The 12,124-nt window shown below is 29.0% G+C and overlaps 1 protein-coding gene across 1 annotated transcript in view; it reads right to left on the bottom strand.

The window, feature by feature from the left end:
• Window positions 1-7,653, bottom strand: part of LOC118184489 (uncharacterized) — a 191,798-nt gene extending 184,145 nt beyond the window's left edge. Inside the window, exons 1-2 of the mRNA XM_035354163.2 lie at window positions 7,337-7,653; window positions 6,079-6,333 (exon numbers count right to left, since the gene is read on the bottom strand). Coding sequence (XP_035210054.1) covers window positions 6,079-6,333; window positions 7,337-7,357 — 276 coding nt within the window. The 5' untranslated portion in view covers window positions 7,358-7,653. The remainder of the gene's footprint in view (window positions 1-6,078; window positions 6,334-7,336) is intronic.
• Between the last annotated feature and the right edge of the window lie 4,471 nt (window positions 7,654-12,124).

Raw genomic sequence — 12,124 nt, 5'->3', positions numbered from 1 at the left:
CACTTAATTATTTTGCTGCCGTAAAAACTCGCGGTAATCTAATAAATGTCTGCTTTTTGAATACATTAAAGTACATAAATTGTTTAGAAATATCGGAACACATTACAAATTACAAAAAGATTAAATCTAAAGAATGTAAGAGCAGAAGGCAGATTAAATCGTAATATTCCCCATAATAAACCCAGCGAGACATCTCACATGAATAAATGAATAATTCAGAAATAATACTCGTATAAAATTGTTCATCTGCAAATGATAAAAGTTTTATGCTAATGTGTTTTCTTGAAGAATTCTCAAATGCAAGAATTAAATTTGAATAAATATATATATATATATATATATATATATATATATAACTCTTGCGTACCTAGTATATGTTATATGGTGTTATGAACATCTTTTATTCATTGAAATAGTGAAGTAAATTACATATATTATTAAAAAATTAGAAAAAAAATTTAAAAAATAAGTTTATTGCTTTCATATGGTTCATTTTTTAAACAATTACAGTATCAGCAAATTCTAAAAATAAAATTAAAGCATTTTCGTTTTGCCGTATGGTAACACTCTGAGCAACGTTTATGCACAAGGCCACATGCAAAATATTTAAGCACTTTACGTTTAAAACACTTACCAAAAAAATCTTGAAAGGTTTCTGCTAGAAATATTTCTAATGTCTAAATTTCATTGCTCTCAATTATTTATGCGCTCGGTAAGTTAGTCAAATATTCGATTAAAAAAATATTGCAAGTAATTTATAATTTAAATAGATAAAAAAATATACTTCAATTGTTTATTAGATGGAAATACATGAAAAAAGGTGTTACACTTTTTAATCCAAGATTAACGTAAATTAAGCAAATTACTTCTAGAAAAATCAGAAAATATTTGTTATATGTTTGTGAGGCAACAAAAATTTCATAATTACATTAACGCAATATTTCGCAATTTTGTACTTTTCTGTACCTGAAAACTTCATATGCACCATTATTTATTTACCGAATCTTGGATATAAAATTATCCTTTCAACAGCAATTCTCAAATGACCAGAAGATAATAAAGTTTTATATTTTTTATATTATCAATATTCATTATAATAATACTGATTATTTAATAATTTATTTTATAGTTATTACCATTACTTATTTTTTAATTTTTTTGTTATTTATAATAAAAAATTGGAAAAATTAAATTCGAAACATTCAAAACTCGCCATCATGAATACAACAGCACAAAGAGGTGGAAAGATAAAAACTGGTTTGAAATAACTAATGCAATCTTTAAAAATTAAAAAATTGCATGTACTGTTTGATTAAAAATTTTTGTGTCAGAATAAATTATGTATGCTATTGGCCCACGGCTAATCCACTTGAACGAAAACGGAAATAACCGCCATCTTTTGTCACTGTCACCATTGTTGAGAGAACAAGTGGTTTCTACATGCATCAAAATTCTGCTACTTATTTTGTCTATTGTTCCGCTTACGATCTATTTTAATTTTATTGTATTAGTTTTAACCACTGATCGTTGTATTAATTTCATATATTTATGCCTTATATACACTTGCACGATTCTATTCAGACACACTGTTGAAGAATTATGCTTTTTATCTATTTATTTCTGATTCGCTTTATATTAAGATTATACATTAAATTCTAATTCAAACAAAACACGGTTAAAGTTTCAGTAATACCCTGTTACTTTAGTGTAAAAGACATAATGACCTATACTCTTCTATCAAAAGTTCTATTTCCAAACAATAAATAAACGAAAAGAGAAAGAAAGAACTTGAATTATGTTACGGAAGGTCATTTTTCTGCGTAAATGACCAGAAGTTTTGCAACCCTACATAATGCTGCTCTATTTTCGGCTAAACCACCTTTTAAATAAGAAATAAAAAAAAGAATTGAGACAAATTGGAATTAAATATCGTTTCCTTGAAGCGACGTAGAAAATGAGGTCAGAACTTCTTCTCTTCCAACATCTCATCTATAACAAATCGGAATTATTCTTTTGTTTCAAAGAGTTACTTTACTTTCCCTTGAACTGGAAGAATAAAATCAACTAATCTTAATGGTAGTAACAGATATCTATCTATCTATATGTAATTTATTCCAGAATGAGTGAAATACAAATAGATAAATAAAACTTGACATTATTATTTTTAATTATAGGAACGCTCTAATTAAAGATTTTAACCACCAAAGAAAATACCAATGTTAAAAGTTTTAAAGGCTAATTTATATCAGGCGAATCTTAATTTTTAAGATTTACTTTACAGTTATGAATATTAAAAATTACATTTAAAATTGTTAATTGTTATTAAATTTTCATTTCAGACTAGTGCAATAAAAAAAAAAGTGGTATCAGAAGGAAAATAACATCTAGAGATTTTAACACAATAGAAACTTAAAAACACGATACATACGCAATATTAAGAAATGAACCTTCATAAAAAATTTTAAAAATACAATGCTTATAAAAATAATATTATAAAACTACTTATAGCACATCATGCAAAAAAAAAAAAAAAAAAAAAAAAAAAAAAATCAATGTCAAAATCTAAATCTTCTATTTTTTGCGGGGGGGGGGGAGAGATGCTCGAATAGCTATTCACTTCAAACGGTTCTTTAGGTGTTTAAAAGAAGAATACAGGAAACGTAGTCAACCAGGCTAAATCAGCTAAAAAATAAAAGAAACTTAAAAGAAGTAAGCTACAGGCAGCGTGACCCCACGAGCTATGTTGTCATCCATAGGAGCATACGAATGCACGTACTATACATTTATCAACAAGAGTACACCCCAAATGTGGGCGGAGTCAACGAGTATTATGATGGGCTTCGATGGTTCCAGTTTCCACTTCTTTCTCCAGCTGAACTTTTCATTACTTTTTTTTATTTTATTCACCACCCCATCCTAATCTAGAACTTTTTTCAGTCTCTTTTCATTTTTTTTTCTTTTTAAGTTCTCGTTATTGGACTGTTTACAGCCATCAGATTTGTGTTTCATGTCTTCCAAATGAAAATATTTCATAATCTTTCCCCTAATTTATTTCGTTTAAACAGACAACAATTTGCTTCCATCTCGATGCCACTGCCAAAATATAAATAAGGCTTAATTTGAAAAAGTTCATTTGAATAAAACGAGCAGGATAAAATTAAGCTTTATTTTTATAATTCTTTTAGTTTACTGCACATGTAAGTTTGCAAAGTCACAGTACAAAAAATAGAAATTTTAAAAAATGGTTTTTTCTAAAAGTTTTTTAAAAAATTATCATTTACAGTCAAATATTCATTCCATATTTGAAAATTAAAACAAAGTTAATATTACACATGCAACCAAGCTCTGTCTCTATAAATTTAAGAGGCAAATATCCTGAGTCATTATGAGTAATATAATATGTTTTTCAGTTTCAGAAGTAATATTTGGCAAAGCATTAAAATTAGGTAAGATATGAATGTAAAAGAACTGACCACTACGGGCTTCATTGTTATCGCATTACAAAAATAACACTCAGTTGACAGATTACACTGAAATGTTTCATCATCACTGTTATATGTATAGAAAAAATAATCACGCATAAATATAGATAGATAAGACACGAAACCGATAAGATAAAACTTTTTTTTTTTTTTTGCTATTCCATTAAATTCCCTTTTTACAGTTACAAGTTACAAAGGGGGACGGGGGAAAATAGAACACTTGACATAATACAATAGTTATACTTTATGTCTCATTTTAAAGGTCCATTACATAAACTATTTTGCTTTAAATTTTAGCGCATTCTTACATTGCACGAGAAAATTAAAATATCTGCAGAGCTTGATACATTACTTATATTGAATGCAGACTATTTACGACCCACTTAATTTTTTTCTCGCAACTGCGACCAATCCCAATATATCGTTTCCTTGAATTTCAATTGCAATTTCATTAAATTCATTCCATTCATGCTTAAATATAAAATAAATCTTGACCTTCTCAAATCAATAACTATACTGTCAAATATAATTTTAAATCACCTACAACAAAATTCTCATATATAAATAATATGTCAAAATGAATAATCCTACAGTGAACATTAAAAAAAAAAAAAAAAAAAAAAAAAACTAGTCTTAACCGGTATTCTTTTTAAAATATAAATCTTAAGCGAATAACAAAACCAGAAATCATTTACATAAATACATGAATTCCTTCCTCTAAACGTGATCTCAAACATAACAAATGTTCCTCAACTCGTTTTAAATCAACCGATAAGATAAAACTTTATACCAATCGAATTTATTCATCACACGTTAAATTACAAAAATGCCGTTCAAATAATCGTTAATTTGGACTTGAAACTGACGACTTCAATCTATCATTCATTCCAGTTAAATGGTTTGTGGAACGAGAAAAATAAAATAAAACCATTCACTAATCTATTACAGTAACCCTATTTATAAATGAAGGAAACAGGAGAGAAGGGGGCAAAACTGAAAAAAGAATCAAACAAGAGAAACAGTTAGCTTTATCCTAACAACGTATTACACTGCGAAGATACATATAACGCTCAATAATGCAGAACCAAATAATCAATATTGCAGATAATATAAATATATATGGAGAAATTTCGAATATATAGCTCGATTCACCTGATTCAGCTTTATTGATTTTTTGATTCTCGGGCTTTGAATTCTGCGCCCCTCCGCCATGATGACGAAAATGTTGCGAAATGTATTTTTATCGTGCTCTCCGCGAATGATAACATATGTTGAATAACACTCATGCGTGAGGAGAAAAATAATGAGCTGAAAGCGACTTTTGTCATGGTTTGAAAAATTCTTCTAAAAACCAAATTCCATTAAAATGCAAAATCTTTGTTAACAGGAAGCAATTATTTAAATACAATGAATATATTTGCAAACAAAAGAAAAAGTGTAAAACATATAACAAGAATGGCAAATATAACTTGAAAAAGAATTTATATAAATTACATAAATTTTTTTCAAACTACATTAAAAAATTTTTTTAATTTAAATTTAAAAAAATTATTAAATTTCAATAATTTTGATTTGCATTGAGTAACAATATATATATATAAACTCGTCTATTATACTACAATACAAAAATTATAAACGCTTTAAACCTAGCGAGCTTAAATAACCAAAGGGAAAACACTTTTGCATTATAATCTTAGATTTCGTTGAATTTAAATCGACTGCAACATAATCTTAAAAATGCCCAGTTTATCAATATTTTTATCACAAGTTTACCAAGATACGTTATAAAATCGCAATCAGAAAAAAATACATTTTTTAGGAAAAATTGATTATTCGCAGCAAATAATTAATAATATTTCAATCATTATTTATACAAAAATAATAATAATAATAAAGCTAGCATATTCTATGATAGCTATAAATGCGCAAATACGTATTTATTGTAACATAAAATTAAAAGCGATGATTATAAACTAAACAAGAACACTTTTTCCTGATCCTTAACAATTAATTTATTATATAATTTGATTCAGTAAACTAATTTTGGTATATATTTTATATGCCCTAATAAGCTTACAATTTCACATATTGCTCATTCAACAAATTTATGTATTCAAATCTATTATTATTTAATTAAAGAACAAACCCATTTCATGAATGCATAAAAATATGTAAACATAAAAATTTAAATCAGATTATTAATATTACATTTTATTTATCATTAAAAATGTTAAACAGCAGTATAACACTACTTATATATTCAATCTGTATTAGTTAATTTTGAATTTGTTAAAAACTGCATTAAGTTATAAAAATAATAGTATTGAAATAATCCACAATCTCTGGAGTCTCAGTATCAATTAACGAAGCGCTTTTAAAAAATATATACAACACTACTATTTAATTCGCATAAACAACGTAATATATAATTAGAAAAAAAAAAAAAAAAAACGCGATTAATGAAATGCAGTTAGAGCGGAGGGTGCTAGAAGGGGGTAGGGAAGGTAGAGAAGAATGAATTAATCAATAGCGACAAAAGCGCACTCCGAGAAGACATAATTAATAACATGCAAATAAAAATCGATACTTCACTTACCTCTCCATGGTGTGCCAGTCGTCCGTCCGGCGTCTGCTCCGGTAAAAAGTAGAGTCTGAGGGCCGATAATTGCTGGTCATTATTCCTGTTCGAACACAACAATTCCAATTCACCGATGCAAGGATCGTCCTCGGCCGAAATTCGCACGAAAAAAAATTCACCTAAGGTGAGATCCTTTTGCTTGCCTTGCTTCGTGTAGCGGAATCCACGGTAGAAAGTGTAAGATCCATAATGTCCGCAAGGAGAACCTATAAACTGTGAAATTCGCATTTGAGACAGAAGCGAATGTCAACAATAAAGAATTGATGCACATACTACAAAATCCGCCAGACGACTGCGCGGCTGCCTTTCCCTTCACTCTAACTACCGATGCAACCAAATCCCACCTCCTTTCCTCTGCCCCTCGGCCGTCTTTTCTCTCGGCCGTTTCATTTCTCTCTCCCCCCACTCACCCCCTACCTCTATGCACTCACCCTCCCTCCTGCCTGACGCTAACATAACTTCCCCCCCCTTCAATGCTTTTCTACCTCTAATCGCACACTCCAGTAGCTTTCTATTCAGGCTGTAATGTTATCTCTCTTACGCGATGAAATGAATTAAATAAATCTATAACAACTTAGTTCTTCACATATAGATTCCAATAAAATTTCTTATAAGCAATTGAAAATCGCATCTTTTAACAATATATATTTAGCTTGATTACTTCTGTTTCATTAGTAAATAATTTCATCATTCAGCGTTGGCCCCTGAGAGAATAATATATGCAGAATTATTCATTATATTCATACACTGTATTCAGATGGCGCTTTCATCTATATTTAAATATATAATTAACCCAATATAACTTAATCTCCCTCTTCCAATTAACCCAATATAACTTAATCTCCCTCTTCCAATCTATTCGCGAAAATATCGATCATATAGTTTGCTCTTAATACGTTGTTTAATTTAAATCTGAAATGAATGCATCAGAATTTATAGCTTTACGAAAAAAATCCATCAAAATAACTTTTTTAATTAATTTTATTACTATTAAATCGAATATTAAAATAAATTACTCGTTCAATTTTTTTTATTTAAAACTACAATTTATTTGCATTCATCATTTATATTTTGATCAGCATAAATTATTTAATTTTTTATTTCAATATCCCATAAAATATTTGCATCTAATTACTGGATCAAAAAAGATTCAGATTAAAAAAGGCTCTTATATCAAAGAGTCGATAAGCATTCTTTTGAACATATACATATTTACCTGTGGCGATAGTATCTCCATTGGCGCCAAAAAGCTATTGACGCATTTATAATATCCAGAATATTATTTAAACAAACTCAAACATATTTCCTCGAATGATCTCTGGAAATAATCATCAAATTCACGATCTCCGATAAATTAGAATATCACAATAACACCGAACAACGATGCAATATTGCGCATATCGATGTATCCGTACGGAAATTAGCGCAAAGAAGCATTGACACAACCACTTCACAGCGCCAAAAGACCACGGTATAAATAAAAACAAATTGCAAACAATATCCTAGAGGGCGAAGGCTCGCTCGTTCTGTCAGTTATCAATCCCAAGATGCTTTGCGCAGACGAAATCTCGCTTCTCAAGATCGGAACTAGGTTTACCACAGATGGCGTCTTTATCGCTCGCCAAAAAAATATTCATGTTGTGAATTTTGGCGATGTTTATCCATATCAGCTGGAAAATAAAGACTTGGGAGGAAAAATACAGGGATTTTGTATTCTGGAAAATGTAATTCGTAGGGATTTTATCGACTGAATGGTTTGCTTTCTATCGTTAGGGGTCGAGTCGTGCATTTGCTGTTTGTATGCGGCCTAATTCTGACTTTAAAAGGGGACTAGGAAGTAATAAATATATATACTACTTTTTTGGTAATGAAGAAAGGTTAATAAAGCAAATGTGTTAACTATTTGATTCTTTATAATATTTCTGTATTTATCTGTATTATTTTCATTAATAATAAATTCACCAAATTTTAAATTATAACTACTGTTTTAAATGTGATAATGTGATGTGCGTTTTTGGAATACCTAAAAATAATTTCGTCTGATGTTTTGATGTATGTGTCTTTTACATTTGAAAACTGCGCAAAAATAAAACAAACAAAACTCTATTTTTTTTTTTTTTTTTTTCACTTTTCCTTTAAGTCATATGTCATTTGCCGCTTTCATTGTTTTGCCTTACTTTCTTGGCCCCCAAGTATCACAGGGGAATTTTTTAATACATTAGTAATTAATATATTAAACAAAATTTGCTAATTATTATTTAGCATGCTTAAAAATCCAACGAAAAAAATGGTCATAAAACTACAAATCTTTGATAAAGCACTTCATTGCTATGTAGTTACTATTGTAGCAAAAAAAGTAAAAAATTATTCTCTGCATAAATTTTAGCATAAAATAGTACAATTTAAAAATGTTTCCAAAAAAATAATAATTCTGCATATAAAAGAACTTACTTCTGTGTGTAGTATAATATAGGTCAATATTTTAAACAGAATATTAACAGGATACTTAGCAGACTGAAAATGTTTTTGAAAAACAATCATTTAAAAAATTATAGAATAAACACAAAATACTGAATATTTTTTTTTTTTTTTTTTTTTTCCTTTTTTAGTTCAAAGGGGGAACTTTCCCTGAAGAACTATTAATTTCGTTTTGGCATTTTGCGTCTAAAACTTTAAAAGGCTGTATCACATTTCAAAGCGTTGCCGCCATCTATTATCGCCCTGTGTTACATTTAGAGAAATTAAATGATGAAGAATCTGCATAAATGTATGTATGTTTCTCACATTGTGATAAAACAACGGTACCTAGAGCCATCAAAATTTGAATAACGTAATCTTCCATAGAATATGGCATGTGGAAGCCCTAATTTGAATTTGAAATTTGTTTTAATATCGATTTCAGATTTTGTAACACTTCAACGAATTTTTGATTAAAAAACTAAACGATTTCAAAGCGAGCAATGGCAACACTGTACGGGGAAAAAAAAAAAAAAAAAAAAAGCATTTTTATCTCCAACGCGCGAGATTCAGTATCGGAAATTCTAAAGATATGCTCATTTTAAAATTAATTTGCGATATTGCTGTTGAACTGAATTTTATAGTTTGAGTACGTAGAACATGATATTAATAAATAAAGGTAACACACAAAACGTTAAAAAAAGCCCCTTTGGACGTAATGTAAAATCTGAAAAGTTTCAGATATTTTTACTATTATTTTGTCCGTTTCTCAGTGCCGGGCAAAACAATTTAGCTATTTATCACTAAATTTCGTTCTTAATAATATTTAATAATAAAATAATGTCATTTATTATTATTTAATAACAAACCAAATTTATTAAACTTAAAGTAATATCCAATCAACAAAGCTTGAAATCAGAAACTTTTCATTAAACTTATGTCTACTGTGCCAAATTAAGAAAAATATCTTTAAAAAAAAAAAAAAAAAAAAAATTGTCTCTTCGGAGTTAATATAAATCGAGTCTTATTATTACTAAATCTCATTCAGATTTGCTAATTATTTTATTTTTTCCAGCTTTATAATGATTCTAAATATATGCTTATTTCACGCTATAAATCCGGTTCAACAATTACATATGACTTCTATGCTTTGAAAATACAGATTTCAGAAATAACCAAAAAAGACTAACAAGTAAGTATACTTTATCAGAGGGAACAGATTTGACCTTTACCGAGACGAAAGTTCGAATTCGCTTCCCCTTTCAAAAGTCATGCGCACACTATAACAGAAATACTCTAGAATTGCACTTACCGTATAGAACCTTAAACGGTAATAGAGGGGGGAGAGGGGTAAAAGAAGAGGAGTTGCCTTTAAAAAAAAAATCACGCTCAGGAGGGGGATGTGCATATCAGCTGAGCTTCGTCTACTTTACCTTGTCATAAAAAATAAAATATAACCGAGAAGTGCTTCGGGTTTAGCTGGTGTGTACGTGTGTGTATGAAGGGAATCGGGGGGGGGGGGGGGTCACAGGGTATTTCACACACACGGCACATTTTTTTAAGAGGAAAAGCGTTGTAGTTTGACCCAAATAGATTTCTGTGATTCAAAGGTCTTTGAAACCTTGGGAATTTTATTTCTTGTTATTAAAAAAAATTATTTCGAATCAAAGAAAAAAAGAAAAGAGAAATAAAATAAGAAGCAAAATTGTATTCCCCCCTCTCCTTACACAGAGCAGAATTATTATTTTTTAATACAAATCGAAAATTAATTTTTATATTTTATATTGGAACAAATAAATAAATAGCATATGAGAAACGTAGTCGTTGTAGATCTTGGAATTTAACCTTCGTAAAATATAAAAAGTACCTGTTACATGTGTTGTTAAATATTTTTTTTCCCCTCTCTCGTTTCTTTTCCTTTCTTTTTTTATTGGTAAAGGATATAGCAGCTCGTATTTCGCGGTTTCCTTTCAAAATTCTGTAATAGAATGTTTCATCGTGAAGAAGAAGTATCCGTACTTTTCACTTTAGCAGAAATGGAAAAAAAAAAAAAAAAATTAAAATAGAAATTATTATTCAGCTTGCAACCTCATATCTTTTATTAGTACAACACAGCTGAAAATTAAATTATTCGTTAAAATATTTTGAAGAAATGTTCCAACAGTATCAAATAAAACAAAAACGAAACAAGAAAGGAAGTTGCAATCTAGATTTTTAGATTAATATCTGAAAGCTGAAATACAATTGCTTCTTCGCAAAGTGAAACGGATTATCAAGAAAGCGAAATTGAGCTCTTCCCCACGAGTGTGTATATATAATAATATTCATAATTACAAAACAATTTAAAGAAAAAAAAATATAAACATGCCTAGTATTTTCGCGCATTAAATGCTTTATGTTTAAAGAATTATATGCTATATGTTTAAAGGTAAAAATTCTGATTTAAATTTTTCACTAAGTATTTTGTTACTTTACTTACACACTAAGTATTTTGTTATTTTACTTACCCGTGTTTACTTCTTTAGATAAAATAGATTTATCTTTATTTAAGGTACAAGATTCTAACTTGAATTTACTTTTTTTTCCCTTGTTTTGGGGAATAGCCAGAATTTTCGGGTGACCTATTATAATTAAAATGCATCGAAATGGTTCATCGGCTAATTCTGGGTACAGGGAAAAGTAAGATTTTTGAGATGAGAGGTTACAATTGATTTCCCTGTTCCTCCCCTCTGACGAAGTTGACTGAATTCCTCTTCTGTTATGTTCATTTTTCTTTAAATTTCACTAATTTTTTTAAATTTTAGTACTGCTTGTTTGAAAATTTTTGGTTTTAACATTTTTTAAAATCTTTGCAGCATTTATAGAATTATTTGAAATTTATTAATTATGAATTTCAGTTTTTGGTCTTTGTGAAAATTAGTTCTAAAATTTTTAGTTTATGTCTTTACTAATAATATCATAACTTACCAGTATGGATGCACACTTTTAAAATAATTCTACTTTAATTAAACTTAGGAGATAATATAATCAATTAATCAATACGGTTTAGGAAATAAATTATTATTTATATATATATATATATATATATATATATATATATATATATATATATATAATTTTTATATACTTATATACATCATGTGTCCAAAATAATCATTAACCGAGCTTTAAATGCCACCCAGACGGTATAGTGGTTAGCCTACTGAGGTACCGAAGGACCCGGGTTCGAATCCCGGAAAAGGTATGAGTGTGAATGCATAGTGCCTTTGCGACATGGGGGCACTCTAAATATATGGCGAGCCGAAAGTTCTCTCGTATGACTTTAAACCCTTATCACTATCTTTCAACACTGGAATTTTCAAGACAATAAAATAAAGCATTTTTGTGATCTCGGAAGAATCCCATTCCTTGTTGAACGGCTTAAACAGTTTCAAAGTCCACGTTTCGTCAATCCGCATTTTAAAAGTCCAGAAGCACAAAAATGCACGGATATAAATCCACGGATCCATTAGGAGAATTTAGTAGGGATATGAGTGAAGGGAAAGGC

The sequence above is a fragment of the Stegodyphus dumicola genome, chromosome 10, assembly GCF_044657685.1.
Source record: "Stegodyphus dumicola isolate Sdum_Otavi_A_Nest chromosome 10, ASM4465768v1".
NCBI classification, from domain to species: domain Eukaryota; kingdom Metazoa; phylum Arthropoda; class Arachnida; order Araneae; family Eresidae; genus Stegodyphus; species Stegodyphus dumicola.
This window is presented reverse-complemented; position numbering and strand designations above follow the sequence as displayed.